Source organism: Abrus precatorius, unplaced genomic scaffold (genome assembly GCF_003935025.1).
Source record: "Abrus precatorius isolate BTA unplaced genomic scaffold, Abrus_2018 Scaffold3, whole genome shotgun sequence".
In the NCBI taxonomy this organism is placed as follows: domain Eukaryota; kingdom Viridiplantae; phylum Streptophyta; class Magnoliopsida; order Fabales; family Fabaceae; genus Abrus; species Abrus precatorius.
Genome location: NW_020874373.1, coordinates 2,114,863 through 2,133,620, shown reverse-complemented (window position 1 = coordinate 2,133,620; position 18,758 = coordinate 2,114,863). Strand labels below are relative to the sequence as shown.

Genomic DNA, 18,758 nt, shown 5'->3' with positions numbered 1-18,758 from the left:
ACTTTTATGACTTTTTAAAATCTTCATGCGTAATTTTAAAATGATAATCATTTCAATAAAGTATAACCATTAATATTAAATTTTTATGTAGTTTATGAAATGAATATCCCTTATATATTTGATATGTATAAAATATACATATTATTAAAATCTTACTCATGGGATAAAAATGTCTTGACGCCTTAGTTTGGATATGAGCCAGGGTTTTCAGGTAAGCTTCCCGATACCGACCGGAACAATTGATTTCGGAAGAAAAGGGGTATTTCGGTCAATTATGCACTTTTTATTTGATGAATTTATTTACGGATCTGCCATTCTCCCCTTTCTTCAAATCTCATCTTCTAGTTATCTATCTAATTCTCCTCTCTCTCTCTCTCACTCTCTGTGCTGAGTTTGAGCCTCACTGAGCGAGTTTCACTCTTGGACCACTCTCTCCTCCATCGCTCTGTTTCTCTTCCAATTCAATCAAAATCATAAACCCTACGCTGATTCTCATGCTCAATTATGTTTGATTCCTTAGTTCAATTACTCTCTCAGTCGCCTAGGGCATATCTCAATTTCTCGCAGATTTAGGTGCTCAATTTCTCATGGATGTTGCCGTCAAGCTGGAATCGGAATCCAAAACCGTTTCCATGGATCAGCCTCGGAAACTTTCCGTGGTGAATGGTTACATTGTTTATACTCGAGCCAAGAGGTCCCTTGATTCGTGTAACGGTTTTTCCGACGACGTGGAATTCAAGTCGAATGCGGAGGAACTTGCTGTAAGAACGGAGAACGGAGTTGATTACTGCACGGGACAAGATAGCGAGTGTAAGGAGCTGAAGAGTGAGTCTTCGGAGGTGGTGGTGAGGAAGTTCAAGAGGTGTAGGCGATCGGCGTCGAAAGCGAGCGTTGAAAATGGTGATAAGATGGTGACTGAGTCGGAACAAGTTGTTGCGAATGGTGGAATCAACGGTGCATTAGGTACTCCCAGGAATAAAATGGAGCTGAAGATGTCGAAGAAGATTGTGGTCAATAGGAAGCCTATGACTGTTAAGGAGCTCTTCGATACAGGTTTACTCGATGGGGTTTCAGTAGTTTACATGGGCGGCATTAAGAAGGTTCGTTTTGATATGTTCTGCATGAATGCAGAAAATTACATTCTGAGAAAAAACAGAAAAGTATTTTAATGTAAGATTATGAGTGAGCTATCAGTTGTAAGTTAAAGCTGAAGTCACTTTTGAGTTTTGAGTATGATTTTTTTCTTTGTTTTACATTTTGGTATATAAGATATTGTGCCACGTCTTATTTGTTTACTTTTATAAAAATAAAAAAGAAGTAACTGAGTAATTTGGGACTTATAGAGCGAGTAATTAAGTAAGCCATTAGGAGAAGTGTTACGGGTCAATAAACTTTTTATAATTAAGAGGAATTATTAGGTGCACGTATTTATCAACTTTTAAGTTTTCTTAAGGTGTACGAGGATCCATAAAAAGAAATTATTAGTGCATTAGATTTTATAAGAAAGAGTTACTAAATACGTATTCTTATTATGTGTCGTAGAAAAATCGAACATTAAAATTGTAGTCAAAAGTGGGACACGACAATGATATAGACACTAGCTCTTAAACCTGTAAAATTATTTCATGATTATCCTTCTAGCTGGTGCTCGGTGGCATGTTTTAAGAAAGGCTGCTTTAATATATTTACCGCTCACAGTGTTTAGTATTGACAGTTTGATATATTTGTTATTCTTATAGGCTTCGGGATTACGGGGTGTTATTAGAGATGGGGGAATATTGTGCTCGTGTTGCCTGTGCAATGGACGGCGGGTGAGTTATGGTTCTATCTTTTTATACCCATTTGTTTCTTTGGTCTGCGGTTGTCCCGTCATTTATTTTTCTTGTTCCTTCTGCTTATGTAGGTTATACCACCTTCCCAATTTGAGATCCATGCTTGCAAACAATATAGGAGAGCAGCGCAGTATATTTGCCTTGAGAATGGGAAGAGCCTGCTTGATCTACTGAGAGCATGCAGGGGAGCTCCCCTGCATACTTTGGAGGTGACAATTCAAAATTTTGTTGGTTCTCCACCTGAAGAAAAATATTTTACTTGTAAAAGGTGTAAAGGTGAGCAATTCGGAGTCATTAGTTTTCGTTGTCCAGTTTGTCACTATTTTGTGGGTAAATACTAGGGGAAAATACATTAGTTTCTTTTTTTTTTTCTTAGGTGCTAACTGTTTGTACTAATGTTTTCCCATAGGATGTTTCCCTTCTTCATGTGTGGAAAGAGTGGGTCCCATATGCCGTTCTTGTGTGGAATCAAGGAAATCTGAAGAAAGTTCAAATAACGCAGTTGGCAAAAGAGTTAGGTACTCATTTCTTATATTTAAGTTGTTAGTTATACTAATGTTTGATGACCATCATGATGAAATTTTGGATAAAATTGATTTTGATTGTTCAGTCACCCCTTTTTAAGAAGGATAATAAAGAAAAGTGAAGCATTTTATTTACTTTTTCCTTTTCATCTATCAAATTGATTTTTTGTTGAAATTTCTTTTTAATGGGTTTATGTCTGCTGTCATGGAGGCTCTGTTAAAATTGAATAATATTAACCAGTGACCAGTACACACATGATTTCAGGCAACCTAGTATTTGGGTTTTTCTCATGTTAGTGTATGCCACTAAACATACAACAGTTATGACCTGGGTACATACATTAATTGCTTTTGTATGAGAAGCCCATTTAGTTCAGAATGTTGAAACTTGAAGCCATGTTGAAGGTGCAATGACATGCTTTTTAGCACTTCGCCTTGCCCCCTCTCTAATTTTATATTTTCTTTTATGTTTTTAAAACAATATTTCAGGTCCCCTAGACCAGTGTTGGTCTCCAACCCATCGAGTACCTCCGAGCTGTCTTTCTCTTCACAAATTAAGAGACACCGGAAGAAAAGAACAAAGTTGGTGTTCATATCTATATCATCTGTCCTATTCTATGTGGTTACATGGTTTCAAACTTCTTAGATTCCATGCATTGTTTATATATATATATATATATATATATATATATTAGTTGTTATGCGCTCTTCACTCTCTCTCTCCCTGCCTTTTATTTTTAACTTACTGCCAACTGTGTTATTAAGGTCACCGAAAAGGGTTAGCAGCTCAAATTCCCTCAAGAATGCTTCTGCGCCTGCTCTATCCCAGAAGAAAATTTTGTTGAAGAAGAAAAAGAAGTCTGTATCTACCTTTATTTTTGGCACTTGTGATGTAGTTAGGATAATATGGTTGAGAGTGAAATTGCTTACAAGTTACAACCAAATGATTTTTCCCCTCTGTATTCTAATCAATTGTTATTACTAGGTCACTGCCGGTAAAATTGAAGTCCCCAGAAGTTACTTCAAATTCAAAATGTTTATCTAACAAGAATCATTGGAAGATAACTAAGAAGTTAGTTCCCTACTCCCCCTTGTTTTATGTATATCTATCCGGCTGTATTGCTTTTATCACTTGTTGCTGATGATAATCATTGTTGTTAATCCAATGTATTCTTCTCAAGGGATCAGCGGTTGCATAAGTTAGTTTTTGAGGAAGATGGATTGCCTGATGGAACTGAAGTAGCATATTATGCACGTGGGCAGGTTGTTTATTTGTGTACAGTGTGTACGATTTATGTATGTCTTTTATTCTGTTAACAGTTACGTTTTGGTTGACAGAAGTTGCTTGAAGGTTTCAAAATGGGCTCTGGAATTGTTTGTCGATGCTGCAACACTGAGGTATTACTCCTTTAATACACTTATCTTGTATGTTTGTAGGCATTCCTAAAGAATCTGTAAGTATAATTTTCTTTTAATATTAAATGTTGTGCAGATCAGCCCCTCACAGTTTGAGGTCCATGCAGGCTGGGCTTCTCGCAAGAAACCGTGAGTTTTTTTTTCCTTGGGAGTTGGTGGGAGGGATATTAAACTGCTTTCTTGAATTTCTTTTTGCTTGTGCATATAGATTTTAATTGACGTGCTATATTGCTTGGCAGTTATGCGTATATTTACACATCAAACGGGGTGTCTCTCCATGAGTTAGCAATATCTCTCTCAAAGGATCGAAAATACTCTGCGAAGGACAATGATGATCTATGCATTGTTTGTTGGGATGGTGGAAATCTGTTGCTTTGTGATGGATGCCCTAGAGCATTTCATAAAGGTCAGATATACATTACAAAAGAAACATGATGGACAAATTATCTATTTGCTCCAATTATTTGAAGTGTGAAATAATCTTTCTTCCCCCTCATTGATCCTTTTATTCCTCTGCTATTTTCTTGCAACTTGTAAGAACTAAGAAGTTCTTTATTACCTAGATGGTCCATGTCTAAAGTGTTTTTTATATGACTACGGTTATTGAAACCTAATCGCTTGGTGAAGCAGTCAAGTGAAGTAACTGATCTGAGTAGCCTGTTAGGCCAGATACATACTTGAGGTGAACTGGTAACCAGTTCTACAAAATATAACAGCATATACTTCTGCCATATACTAGTCATACTCATACTTACTGATATGTTAGTATGCACTTAATAGTGCTTACTGATATGTCATGATTGATTGACCTGTTTTTCCAACACTGCCTAGGATGCTACTCTATGAGGTTCATCGAGAACAGAGAACTATAAGTGACCTAAAATGTAGGTTACCTTAAGTGTAGGCATCTTTTTGTGATCCAGCACATGCCTCCTCTATACCCCCTCTTGCAAAAATAGCAATGGAGAGGGAACTAGAAAAATGCATGTATATATATTCTTTGGCATGCTTAATATTTTTCCTTTTTGGTAAATACCTCATTAACATCAATAGTTGTGTTATACAAGATTTTTTATCCAACACTCTGTTTGAATGACCTAGAAATAGGAAGGAGGGAAGGAAATAGAGGAGAGTGAAGTTACTTTCCTGGCTTGGTTGGAGGAGGAAAGCGAAAGGTTTTTTTAGAGCATAAAGGATTTTTTTTATTTGTTTAAATATTAATTAGTATAAAAAATTTAAAAATATATTTTATTAAGAAAATTATTATAATTAAAAAATTAAAATTTATTAGATTAATTTTAATTTTTTATGATTATTATTAATATAATTTAATTAGTTTTTCCACTTTTTTTTTTTTAACTCATTCAAACAAGTGGAAGGAATTTTTTATTACTTCCTTCCCTCTTATTTCAACCCATCCAACATTACATATTTTTCAATCTATTTTTTATCTTTCTATTTCTTTATCCTCTATTTCTTTCCTTTGTATTTTACCTCTTATCCAAACAGAGCTTAAATGCTGTAAAAATTAAGAGAAAAAGAGCATAGAGAGAGAGAGAGACAGATTAGTGTGCTGGAATTGGATACTCTACAATGTGTAGAAACTCTTATATTTATAAGGATACATATGTAACCTTACTGGGTCAAGCCCATATGTCTATTCTAACTATTCATAACACTCTCCTTCAAGCTGAAGCATAGATATTAATCATGCTCAGCTTGTTACAAATATAATTGCTACGTGTTCCATTTAAAGTTTTTGTAACACATCTGCTAGTTGGTCGTTTGTCCTAACGTGAGAGATGGATATAAGCTTTTGCAAAACTTTTTCTCGAATAAAGTGACAGTCTATTTCAATATGTTTCGTCTGTTTATGAAAAACTAGATTTGAGGCAATGTGTATCATTGCTTGGTTGTCACACTAAAGTTACATAAGCTTAGTGCTACCAAATCCTATCTCTTCCAGCATATGTTTCAACTACATTAACTCACAAGTAGTCTAAGCCATCGCCTTGTATTCTGATTCCGCACTTGATCTCGAAACAACATTCTGCTTCTTACTTTTTCACGAAATTAAATTACCTCCCAAGAACACACAGTATCCGGTAGTAGATTTTCTGTCTATAGATCCTACCTAATCAGCATCAGAAAATGCCTCTATTACACAATTCCTTTTCCTGATGTTTTCTTCAAATACTTCACAATGCGGATTAGTGTTTCCCAATTAGTATTCGTTGGAGTTGACATAAATTGGCTAAAAATACTCACTGGAAAAGCAATATTCGGCCTTGTGACAGTCAAGTAATTTAACTTGCCTACTAATCTTCTGTATTTCTGTGGATCTGCAAAAAGAACTCCATCTGCTGTCAGTTTCACTCTTGGCTCTATAGGTGTCTCACATGATTTAGCTTCTTTTAGCCTAGTCTCAGTCAATAAGTCTAAGACATATTTTCTCTGTGCAAGGAAGATTCCTTGCTTGGAGTACATGACTTCAATACTAAGAAGTATTTTATAATTTCTAAGTCTTTTGTCTGAAACTTGATTTGAAAAAATTTTCTTATGTTGCTGATTTCTTCTTTGTCGCTGCCTGTAATAACAATATCATTAGCATAAACAATAAGTAAAATACAACCATAGTTAGTTTGTTTGTAAAATACTGTATGATCACTCTCACTTCTCACTAATCCAAATTCTAAAATCATGTCACTGAATCTCACAAACTATGCTCTAATTGATTGTTTCAAGCCATATAATGACTTCTTTAAGTGACATATTCTTCCATCTCTCCTTGAGCAACAAAGCCAGGTGGTTACTCAATGTACACTTCTTCCTGTAAGTCTTCATGTAAGAAAGCATTCTTAACATTTAGCTGGAATAATGACTAATGATGCATAGTCGCAAGAGAGATGAAGATGCGAACAGATGAGAGTTTAGCAACTGAAAAGAGCGTATCAGTATAGTCAACACCGTAAGTTTGGGCATACTTTTTTGCAACAAGGCGTGCCTTCAAACAAGCCACATAACCATCCGGATTAACTTTCACAGTGGAACCCAAAAACACAAATTTGAGGGACTTTGGATTAAATTTAGTTACCTGAGGACAAACATCAAACACAAAACAAATGCAGCAAAAAACTTTAAGATGTAAAGAAAAGAAAGATTGTGATAAGGAAAGTATAGAGTAGGGAATCTCACCATGTAATATAGATGATGACATACAATTAATTAAATATGCAGTAGTAAGAACAACATCAGCCCAAAAAATTTTAGGAACTTTCATTTCAAACAGTAAAGCACGTGCTACTTCTATAAAATATGATTTTTACGTTCAACTATTATATTTTGTTGTGGGGTAACAATACAAGAAGACTAATGAAGTATGCCATGTTTACTTATAAAATTGGTGAAAGATGCAGGAAAATATTCTTTAACATTATCACTTCTAAGAATGCGAACACAGTTATTAAATTGGATTTTAATTTCAGCACATAAATTACAAAATATAGAAAAGACTTTAGATTTAGATTTTATCAAAAACAACCATGTTGCATGAGAGTAATAATCGATAAAGGTAATAAAATATTTAAAACCAGATTTAGAAGTAACTGGACAAGGGCTCCAAACATCAGAATGAACAATTTCAAAGGGGGCATGAGCCCTTTTATTTAAACGAAGTAAATAAAAATTACAATAATGTTTATCAAACTGACATGACTCATAATAAAAATTAGACTCTATACTAGGATATAATTTCTTAAAAACTCCTAAGGACAGATGACCCAAACGGCAATGAAGTTGGAAAAGAGACACTGTTTCATTCCTAGACGCAATAGAAGCTTGCAAAAGTCCTTCTTCTTCCAATAGATACAGCCCATTAGATACTCTACATTTACCAATAATCCTTTGTGTCACTAGATCCTGAATAATACAAGAATTAGAATAGAATGTTACTGAGCAATTTAATGATGAAGTAGTTTGACTAATGGGTAACAAATTTAAGGAGAATTGAGACAAATATAAAACAGAGGATAAATATAAGGTTGAAACTGGGGTGGTACACGCGCTGCCCTTAATATAGACAGTAGAACCATCAGCGAGTGTTATAGAAGAATGAGAACTGGGTAGACAAAAAGAAAAAAGAATACCTGAATCCTCAGTCATATGATTAGTAGTGCCAGAATTAATGACCCAACAGTTGGAAGAAGAGGAAAGACATGACCAAAGTGGTTGTAGAGGATGTAGATAGCTGTTGGGAAATCTGAAACTGAGTATACTGAATAAATTCTTCATCACTCATACGCACAATACTTTCTTCTTCTTCTTGAGTAGCTATATCAGGTTGAGACACTGAGTTACCGAAGCGGGAATTACCTTGTGAGTGAAAAAACAACTGATTCTGCGGAGGATGAGTACACTGATTCCGATAATGGCCAAATTCACCATAGTTGTAACACTGTACAATACAACGACTTCCACTACGCCCACGGCCACGACTACCTCTGCCACCATTGCAACCATCATAGTGATCGTATTGGGCTGCTAAGTCAAATTGGTCAGGAGACTCATTTTCTGTAGTGCTCTTGAGTTCCTTAAAGGAAGATTGCATAACTTTGAAGAAGACATCGGTAAGATTATTAACCTGCTTGCTTGACAGAATCTGAGATCGAACTAACTCATATTCTACATCAAGTCCAGAGAGCCAACTTAAAGCCATGGGTTTCTTTTGTTGCATTATCATCTCGTCAATAGTTTTGCAGGCTAAAAGAGATTGTATCTTCTCAGTATGCTTCTTGAACTCCAAGAAATAATCCATTAGCTTCTGCTTATTTTGTTTGGGTCGATAAACTTCTTGCAAGAGAGTATATAACCGATTCAAATTATCAGATTTCCCAAAAATAAATTGCAAAAAATCCCACAACTCCTTCACAGTTTTGCAATGGATAATAATCACTTGTATTCGCCTATCAACAAAGTTTACTAGCAATGCAAGGATCTTTTTGTCACGTATTTTTCATGTGTTAACATCTTTAGAATTGACAAATGTTGTTTCAGTCAAATGATTATCTTTTCCCATTCCACCCAGACTAATTTCAACCAAATACTTCCACTCTATATAGTTCGTACCATCTCCATCTAGCTTAACATCGGTAAGTTCGGATAGAGATACAATCTCCTTAACAGCTCTCTTGTGCTATGCATCTTGCACATCTTGGCTATCACGTTCAGACATTGTAACGTCGTTGAATTATTACATATTCTGGTCACTGGAAAAATTTTCCATTCCCACAGCAGCCATGATTGGCCTTTTCTAAAGCTGCTGTTTTTTTTTTTTTTCCGACGCGCCGCTGGTAGTGGCGACCAAAGAGAGAACCTAGAAAGCTCTTGATACCATGTAGAGATTAAGAGAGAAAGAGTATAAGGAGAGAGACAGAGTAGTGTGTTGGAATTGGATACTCTATAATGTGTAGAGACCCTTATATTTATAAGGATACATATGTAACCCTACTGGGTCAAGTTATAATACTAAAATAAACACTAATCCTAATATGTCTATTCTAACTATTCATAACAAATGCTTATGAGTTGGCATAATTTTCTATTGAACTTATCTTGTCTGTACTTGATAGATGGGATTGTTTATCAAATGGAATTTGTATTTTAGCCATGTTTAAGGAAAGCACTTCTGGTATATTGATGTATATCTTTTTAAATGGTATTAGTCTTCAATTTCATATAGAAATAGCTGAAACTTTAGTTTATGATACCTATATTTTGTTTCAAAAATTACTGATTGGAGGTAGCATGAAGAATGTTTGCTTTGTTTGGTAAATTATGAGATAGTCATCTTCTAAGTGAACTGTTATGTTTGGAAATGTACAGAATGTGCAGCTCTATCTAGTATTCCGCGTGGTGACTGGTATTGTCAATTTTGCCAAAACATGTTTCAGAGAGAAAAGTTTGTGGCACACAACGCCAATGCTGTTGCAGCTGGAAGGGTTGAAGGAGTTGATCCAATTGAACAGATTACCAATAGATGCATTCGCATAGTCAAGGACATTGAAGCTGAGCTTAGTGGGTGTGCTTTATGCAGGTAGCAAGTTCATTGTAAAGATTAGAGGCCATTGTATGGACTTAGCTGTTATCTAGACTGTAATTTGAAGTTAGCAATTGTCACCATGTGGATGTGCTCCTGTATTTAAATTAATTGAAAACTAATATTGTATATTTGTGAGTTATACAATATGAAGGGGAAATTTTGTGCATGCAGGGGTGTTGATTTCAGCAGATCTGGCTTTGGTCCACGCACAATAATACTCTGTGACCAGGTATGCATTGTGGTTCACTTTTGTTTTTGATGTCACCTACAAGGATACTGTAACATTTAGAGTCTAGCTCCCTTACTTTTGTTGGGGGGGGGGGGAGGAGGGGTTTAATCATTTATGCAAGTATGAAGTATCTATTTTACTGATCCAACATGGTGTTGTTTGCCCTCATCTTTTGCTGCAGTGTGAAAAGGAATATCATGTTGGCTGTTTGAGGGATCACAAGATGGCATATTTAAAGGTATGCAGTTGTTGTTATGTCTTTATGTATGATACATTACTTTGGGCATCAACTTCTCTTTTGTCTGTTGGACATAATGTCTCAAAACAATTACAGGAATTGCCAGAAGGAAATTGGCTTTGTTGCAACGATTGCGCAAGAATACATTCTACTTTGGAGAACCTGTTGGTTAGAGGGGCTGAGAGACTCCCTGAATCTCTCTTGGATGTTCTAAAGAAGAAGCAAGAGGAAAAAGGATTAGAACCCATAAATGATGTAAGATGGAGGCTTCTTAGTGGCAAGATTGCTTCTCCTGAAACTAGAACATTGCTTTTGGAGGCTGTGTCAATTTTTCATGTAAGTTCTACTTACCCTTCTGAATTTGTTGATAATAATCTTTTGTTACAACCCTTTGATTTTGCAGAGAAAATTGTCCTTGTTTGTTCCCCAACAAATGATGGAGCAGCGTTGGATTTTTACCATGGGAAAATTATTTCCATATTTTTTGTAATTTTCCTTTTTTTCTGAATCAAGCTTCACCTTACACCTTTATCTGGTGTAGCTTGCGATTTGGCAGTAATTGGCTAGATTATATTCAAGGTTTTAAAATGCAGTTGTGTTGTGGGCCAAATTGGTCTGCAATCATAGCCTGATGTGGTTTTGGTTGAATTACATGATTTGATTTATGATTTCAAGCTTTGAACATACATAAACCATTTTTATGTAAGTGTTGAACACGGTACCAATCACAAAATTTCACATTTTAATTCTACTATGTGGCTTGTGGTGTGCAATTCTTGTGATGCTCAGAGCATCATGTCTTGTTTTGATTGAGTGATCATCATGGTGCAGTCACTACCAGTGATTTGTGAAAAATTTCCCTGATTTCTTTCTGACAGGTACCCAAAAAAATACAGCAGAAAAAGCGATGAAAAATCATTTTATTATTGCTGGAATCAGACCTTTATCAGCGTGATACAGTTCTTGAATGTAGATGACTGACCAAAAAGGAAATATAATGGAAAAGAAAATGTCCCATGCAGTTAGAGCGTACCTAGTCCTTACCCCTGAAGCCCCAGCCAATTCCAGCCCACTGTCCCCAATGCTCCCTCCCTAGCCTTACACAGTTATACCCCCTACAACCAAATCACACTTCCTCTTAACATCCCTACTGCCTACACAGCAGTTGGTTACATATCGGAGATCCTTTTTATTTTTTCTCTCTTAGTCACAATCCTTTACATTGCACGCATTTTTCTTTTTACATACACTAGTTATTTTGGGCCTAGTTTCTTTGTGGGATCCAATCCCTGTCATGCCTCCCCCTGGTTTGAGCTTTGCCATTTTTACTGGCTAAGCAGTTCATGTTTTCCTTCGGCATGGGTTGGTTTTTTGGTTTTGTCACGGCCAAATTGGGATCTTCCTTGTGAGATCACATTTCACGACTTTTCATGCTACGAGCAATCCTGATCGACCTATAAAACTTGTCTAGTATGATTGGTGGGATCACACAATCCTAGACATGGGATGAGTGATACATGATCCCACCATGGAATTTAAAGATTAAAGAAGCCTCTTTTTTTTATTTTTTTTTGGGGGGGGGGGGGGGGGTTGTTGTTTGGACTTGATTTTCACAAGACCCACCTGGAAAAATCAAACTGTGCATGTGTTTGTGAACTGATTCATGTGTGCATCGAAGCCTATTTTGTGCTACATTTCTGTTTTATCCCTTGGGAAACCTATTTTCATCATTTGATACATTAATCGGATTTATGATTGAGACTTCCCTTGCTTGTTTCAGGAATGCTTTAATCCTATAGTTGATGCAGCTAGTGGACGTGACCTTATTCCAGCCATGGTTTATGGGTTAGAAACTCCTTTTAATGCATTTGTTGTCTCATTTTTCTCTTTGTTTTCTTTGTCTCAAATCTAAATGTATTTTCCACTTACAGAAGGAATGTGCGAGGTCAGGAGTTTGGAGGAATGTATTGTGCATTACTAATAGTCAAGTAAGAATTGGTTTCCTGTATTTAAATTTTTTTTAACAAAAATAAAATCTTACACTACTGTTTACAGTTTTTTTCTTTTTTATGTTGAAGTTCATCTGTGGTATCTGCGGGCATGCTTCGAATTTTTGGCACAGATATTGCTGAACTCCCTTTAGTTGCAACAAGTAACAGGAACCATGGAAAAGTGAGAGACTGTTCTTTAGTTGTCTGCCACTTGCCTGCATCATAATTCGTTCCTCTTTTTGAAACTTTCTGTGCACTAGAATTATGATTGAATGATGTATATTGTGATCACTTATGGCTAGGTCATGATAGTGCATTAATTATAATTATATTGGGTTAATCCAAACAGGGTTACTTCCAAACACTATTCTCCTGCATCGAGAGGCTACTGGCTTTCTTGAATGTGAAGAACCTTGTGCTGCCAGCTGCAGAAGAAGCAGAATCCATATGGACGGATAAGTTTGGGTTTAGCAAGATGCAACCCGATCAGGTATATATTCTGCTTTTATATACTTTCGAGGTGGTAGCTACGGTAAAATTTTTAACACTTCTTCAGTCTAGCATTTTTGAAGTTGGGCTAACTAGGTTGCCATTGCGGATAATTTAACATCCGCATGATTTGTCACAACACCAACTTTTAGAAAATAATTTTAACCCTGTGCTGCAGCTTACCAACTACCGAAAGAACTGCAATCAGATGGTCACATTCAAAGGGACAAATATGCTACATAAAATGGTACCTCCATGTCGGATCATCAATAATCAATTATGACCATTGTTTTTTAGAAAATTCAATCGTGAAAGGGGAAAACTCCTAGCTTTCTCGCATCCCTTTTTCCTTTCTGCTGGTTTTGTATATGTATTAACTTTTGGCTATTTAAAGCCATTCTTGTACCGTTCTTGCCAATTGTTTAAACATTTATAACGTCACATGTTCTCTTTTAATATTTTAGTTTATGTTAAGAATACACAAGTTCTTGATCTTCACCTAGTGCTTTGAAATATAAAATATCTATCACTATTTAGCGTCGGTAGTTGTTGCCGCCCACCACATAAAGATGAGTAATCGGGATACAAGATGTAACATTGTGACTTATAGACTATAGTTTTATATGCTGTGCGGCCGTTGTGTTTATGTTTAAGAATTATGGTTTTCTTTGGTACATTCTCTCTGTATTTTTTTAATTTTCGGTACATCTTAGAATTTTGATACGGCATATTAATATTGAATTATTTTAGTGTATAGAGCTTGAAAGTGGTAGAAATCCTAGTAGTCTTCTTGAGGGTTGGTAGGTGAAAGAAATGCCTCATTTTAGCGCAAGCAACTTCGGTTCTGAATTCATGAAATCTATTGCAATCTTTTTTCCTGCTCAAATCGTTGGAGGACACCAGCATCTCCCTATATCAGTTAGCACCTTCAGTAGCTCAAATCCAGGATTTCACTTCGAAATTTGTGATCGAGAAAATGCTCTAAGAAAATAAATCTCTTCACTTCTTTGGATAAACAAAAGAGAGTAAAATGAAAAAGGTAAATTGTATAATTTTTTTATTATAATTTTTATTAAAATATTTTAAAAACATTTTATAATATAAAAAAAATGAACATGAATATATATTTTTTTTTAAAAAAAACGCCCTCACCCTCCATTTCTCTTAATTTATGGGGGGAGAAGATTATAATGGTAGGTTTCACTAACACTTATTCTCTTTTCTTTTCCTTTCTTTTTTACTTAATCAAATAACTCAATTACTTTACACCTCTCTTACTCTTCCTTTTATTTTCTTCTCTCCCAAATCACACCAATCACAACATATAAATACATTTGTTAAAAACATTAGTTGTTTTAAAACATCACAACATAAGGTTTGATAAGAAAGAGAGAGAGAGAGAGAGAGAGAGAGTAGTTTTTCACAAAGAGATATAATCTAAGAATTGTAAAATAAATTGTATAGTTTTCACTTTTTTTTTTTTCTAAAAATAATTGAATGGTGCCAAAATCCTATATTTTCTGAAGCTTGAAAATACTGTCTTTCTTAGGTGTTCTCTCTTTCATACCTCAAATTTTCACTATATTGCTATCGTTTAACATGGTAAAAACTGGTATATGGCACATTTTCTAGTAGTTGTCTTTTATTATTCTCATCCTAGTTCTTATAAGGAAAATAACCCAATTTATATTTGTTCTCTTTGGTATGTATGTATATTTATTATTTAATGTTATGCATCAAATTTACGAGCCTTAATTGCCAATAAATTAATTTCTAACATTGAATAAACAGAAATTTTGTGTAAAACATCATATAGTTATTATATGCACCATATCACGTTGGAATAGCTCATTGCGTTATTCTTTATGTAGCCCAAAAATATATCTGCTAAAATTATTTATTCCAAAAGTTGTGAAGGGTTAAATTCGTAGCTTCTAATATTTTTTTTACTAATTTGCAAGTAATATCTTAGATCAATGTAATTCGGATGAGTACAGGTTTATCATACTCTTACCAAATTTGTTGATGCGTAAGAACAAGGTGTCAATAATATATTTTTAGGTTTTAAATATATTATTAATATTTACACAAATTTTTTTAAATAGTTTTATTATTTGTTTTTAAAAATTCAGTATTTTTCTTATCTCTTTTACTTAAATGACATATAATCACAGTATTAAATTTTAAGAAATAAAGATAAAAATTAAAAATTTAGAAAAATAAAAATATAAAAAAATATGTAAGACAATTTTAATTAACCATGGACTGTTTGGTTTAGCAACACAAAAGTCCCGAAATTTCTCTGAAGCAAGTATTATTGAACAGTGCATTCCAAGACATTAGTCGATGAGGGACGGTTATGGATTCAATTCGAAGCACCTCCAATAAATACTGAACACACAGTGCATTCCAAGCGAAGAAGCCAACTTCACTCCCTCACAATAGCGAAACAAATTAAAATAAAATAATCACACCGTCCCAACAATGAATGAACCTTCGTTTATTTTAATTTCCATCTTTGTGGAGTCACTTAGCGTATCCATCTTCCAATCTCTATATTACTGAGTTTCTTTATCGTGCCATCAAATTCATTATTCAAAGATCCATAATGCTTTTCAAAGCAAGCTTTAGTATTACCCTCTACACGCTTAGACATGACACAGCCCCATACTTTTCTTACCTCCCACTCCAATTATGCTACGTCACTAACACACCCTTTTCACATGCACATAATAAAAACCATTCTCTATTCTCCATTCTCTTCTCCACCCCAAACCCGTTTCTTAGCTCTAAATAGCACAAACATACTAACCAATTCATAAAGCTAAAACATGAGATTCAACAGAACCCTCTTTTGGCTTTCTGGCTTTGTCATTTTTTTCTTTTCTATCATAATTGTTCATTACACCACGCCACCTTCCTTCACCGCTACCACTGCCATTAGTCCTCAACGTAGTTTCAGTTTCCACCTTGGTATATTCTCTAAGATCATTAAGCTTAGTGGCGCTCAAGACTTTGTCTCTCTGCTAACAAGTATAGCCTGGAGACATCATCATCGAAGGAGGCATAAGGGAAAATGTGACAAGGCCAAATGGGCTTCCAAGCTTATTCAAGACTATAATGTGACTCTTGTTTTCACCGTTGACTTAAAGGGTTGTGGCAACTTCAGTAGTGTGCAGAAAGCAGTTGATGCTGTTCCTGAATCTAGCTGTGATACCACCCTTATCATTGTCGATTCTGGAACATACAGGTTGTCCTCGAAGACACGGGAATGGTTTTATATTACATATTTCAATAGCTTAAGCAGTTAAATGAGGAATTTTTGTAGTCTGTACAATGTCTTTTAATAGCTATCTAGTGTTTTCAATAGTTGTAGTCGCATCGATCAGATATGTTGGATTATATATAATTATATGTAGTATTTAACTTCAAATATAATTAATTTGATGAGTTTTACAAATTACAGGGAGAAGGTCGTGGTGCAGGCCAACAAAACAAACTTGATACTTCAAGGTCAAGGGTATCTTAATACAATCATTGAATGGAATGACACAGCAAATTCCACCGGAGGGACTTCCTATAGCTACTCGTTTGCCGTCTTTGCTTCTAAGTTCACTGCTTACAGCATCAGCTTTAAGGTAATTAAGCATCACATTTAGTTGGTTACTTTACTTTGTTCAATGTTCCGTGGTGGGTTTATCTAAGCTAGCTATTTCATGGAATAAATAACTTTAAATTAATGAAATTTTTTCTATAAAAATTGAATAAGAAACTAATACAACTCTTAATATAATATTTTAATTTTATTAATCTATATATTTAGAATGAGATTATTTATCTTAGGAGATAATTTATGCACAAACCCATATTTTATTCTTAGATTATGAATATATATGTATATTTACTGACAAATTTGTCTAAATTATTTTGTTACATAAATAACTTTATTCTAAGTAGATTAACGAAGTTAAAATTTTATATCAGAAATTGTATTTAACTCTTTTATAAACAAGATGCTATTAAATCTGAGAGACCGTTAGTTATCTCGTAGGATAATTTAAACAAATCTTTTGCATGTCATGTTATATGTGGTGAGATCTTGATGTTTTGATTCTGTGAGAAGAACACGGCTCCTCCACCGTCACAAGGAGTGGTTGGGGCACAGGCAGTGGCAATGAGAGTTACAGGTGATCAAGCCGCATTCCATGGGTGTGGGTTTTATGGTGCACAGGACACACTCAATGATGACAATGGGAGACATTATTTTAAAGAATGTTTCATACAAGGATCCATTGATTTCATATTTGGAAATGGTAGATCACTTTATGAGGTAAGAGAAAAACAAGATGTATTTTCCTTCCCTTTGAAGTATATCTTGTCTACCGCAATCCATTACCACAAACAAAATATTTAACACACTAATTAAATTGTGACACACTACCTGAAGGATTGTACCATAAACTCTATAGCAAAAGAAGAGTTGGTAGGGGTTAGCGGGTCAATCACAGCTCAAGGGCGACAATCCATGAGCGAGCAAACAGGATTTTCCTTTGTGAATTGTAACATCATTGGGAGTGGGAAAGTGTGGCTTGGAAGAGCTTGGGGAGTGTGTGCCACTGTCGTCTTCTCAAAAACATTTATGTCTGATGTCGTAGCTCCTGATGGATGGAACGATTGGAGTGTTCCCTCTAGAGATCAGTACGTAACTCTACCATTTATATCTTCTCCCACCTTTTGATTTCCATGCTTTAACTCTACATATGGTTTTCTACATCTACTCATATTCAATCAAATTCATGTGCGTCTTTCACAAACTAATTCTTTTTTTGCTGCCCGCGTGGCTGAAGGTTGAAAAAAGAAAACATTCCATAAACTCTCAAACTAATTCTAATGAGTAATTAAGAGTAGTAAATTTTTTTATTGAAAATATAATGAATATGTTTTTAATAAAAGCTTATTACTTTTATATGCTTCAAATCATTTCTAAGGATTAATGTCAATAAATCTATGCTACAAGATTACATCTTTTGTTTTGATTAATTTTGGATGGAATTAATTTTCTTTTTTTAAAAAAGTGTCATTTAGACTTTTGACCGTGTTATTTTGAATGCAAAAATGATATAATCCGAAACATGGATAAAATAATTGATTTATTTCAATTTTTAAGGTGAATATTTATAGCTTCTGCAACTGATATGATAATTACAAGGATAAATAAAACAATTTATTAATTCGTTTATTGTTTTTAAAGTAACTAAGATAATTTGATTATTCTTAAAACACGTTATATAGCTCGTGAAAGGACAAAAAAATAAATAAAAAGCTCGTCGTTAGTGGGCCTTATTGATTAGTATCATTGAAAATGATAGAAGATTTGGAAAATTTATACGATGTCAAATTGTGTTATATTTCAACTATTCATAGCCCAGAAAGAAAAAGGGGAAAACAAAGCGTTTGTCACTGTTATTCACTATATGCATGGTTTGGTATATTGACAGATTGAGTGTTGTTTTGGGTATTCAATTAATTGTTAACACAGGAGTGTCTTCTTTGGGGAGTACCATTGTGTGGGAGTGGGAGCAAATTATACGTCTAGAGTCTCTTATGCGAAGCAACTCAGGGATTACGAAGCAATCTCCTACATGAATATTTCTTACATTGATGGAAATGATTGGCTTCTTAATGATTTTCAGGACTACCATTCATACATATAGTGGGATACACATTTTCAAAACTGTTAACCATTGATTATTTTCAAGACTATTTTAACCATTCATGTATGTAGTGGTAAACAATATAAAACTGAACTGCAAAATGTACGTACATTTTTGCAAAACAAGTACAATCAATTTTTTATTTCTCTTTTCTCCATTCAGCAGTTTATAATATAATAAGTACATTTAAATTGACTTTTAAAAGATCAAAAACCAAATCGTTAAGAG

General features: G+C 34.6%; 2 protein-coding genes across 5 annotated transcripts; both read left to right on the top strand.

Annotated features, from left to right (window-relative positions):
* Nucleotides 1-209: 209 nt before the first annotated feature.
* LOC113863222 lies at nucleotides 210-13,697 on the top strand. Of its 4 annotated transcripts, none has more exons than XM_027496719.1 (20): nucleotides 210-1,100; nucleotides 1,740-1,811; nucleotides 1,904-2,108; nucleotides 2,242-2,350; nucleotides 2,846-2,938; nucleotides 3,122-3,214; nucleotides 3,342-3,428; nucleotides 3,538-3,619; nucleotides 3,695-3,754; nucleotides 3,849-3,901; nucleotides 4,012-4,178; nucleotides 9,653-9,863; nucleotides 10,041-10,098; nucleotides 10,280-10,336; nucleotides 10,433-10,672; nucleotides 12,117-12,181; nucleotides 12,268-12,324; nucleotides 12,415-12,508; nucleotides 12,677-12,817; nucleotides 12,995-13,697. In XM_027496719.1, the coding sequence occupies exons 1-20, from the start codon at nucleotides 588-590 to the stop codon at nucleotides 13,097-13,099; spliced, it is 2,562 nt and encodes an 853-aa protein (XP_027352520.1). In that variant the 5' UTR covers nucleotides 210-587; the 3' UTR covers nucleotides 13,100-13,697. The 4 variants fall into 4 exon arrangements, 3 of the variants coding, with proteins under 3 accessions (XP_027352520.1, XP_027352521.1, XP_027352522.1); XR_003504525.1 differs by having other exon boundaries at nucleotides 356-1,100; nucleotides 12,392-12,508; nucleotides 12,995-13,417; XM_027496720.1 differs by having other exon boundaries at nucleotides 360-1,100; nucleotides 3,698-3,754; nucleotides 12,995-13,446.
* A 1,916-nt stretch (nucleotides 13,698-15,613) lies between these two features.
* On the top strand, nucleotides 15,614-18,530 carry LOC113860841 (probable pectinesterase 15). The gene is made up of 5 exons (XM_027493365.1): nucleotides 15,614-16,066; nucleotides 16,283-16,454; nucleotides 16,940-17,146; nucleotides 17,264-17,514; nucleotides 18,356-18,530. The coding sequence occupies exons 1-5, from the start codon at nucleotides 15,648-15,650 to the stop codon at nucleotides 18,528-18,530; spliced, it is 1,224 nt and encodes a 407-aa protein (XP_027349166.1). The 5' UTR covers nucleotides 15,614-15,647.
* Nucleotides 18,531-18,758: the final 228 nt, after the last annotated feature.

Bases quoted from the DNA above. Each gene is read 5' to 3' on its own strand.
- LOC113863222 (XM_027496719.1), top strand. From the start codon at position 588: ATGGATGTTGCCGTCAAGCTGGAATCGGAATCCAAAACCGTTTCCATG. The intron at 3,620-3,694 runs GTTGTTTATTTG...TTTGGTTGACAG, and splicing joins CATATTATGCACGTGGGCAG to AAGTTGCTTGAAGGTTTCAA. The intron at 9,864-10,040 runs GTAGCAAGTTCA...TTGTGCATGCAG, and splicing joins AGTGGGTGTGCTTTATGCAG to GGGTGTTGATTTCAGCAGAT.
- LOC113860841 (XM_027493365.1), top strand. From the start codon at position 15,648: ATGAGATTCAACAGAACCCTCTTTTGGCTTTCTGGCTTTGTCATTTTT. The intron at 16,455-16,939 runs GTAATTAAGCAT...TTCTGTGAGAAG, and splicing joins CTTACAGCATCAGCTTTAAG to AACACGGCTCCTCCACCGTC. The intron at 17,515-18,355 runs GTACGTAACTCT...TTGTTAACACAG, and splicing joins AGTGTTCCCTCTAGAGATCA to GAGTGTCTTCTTTGGGGAGT.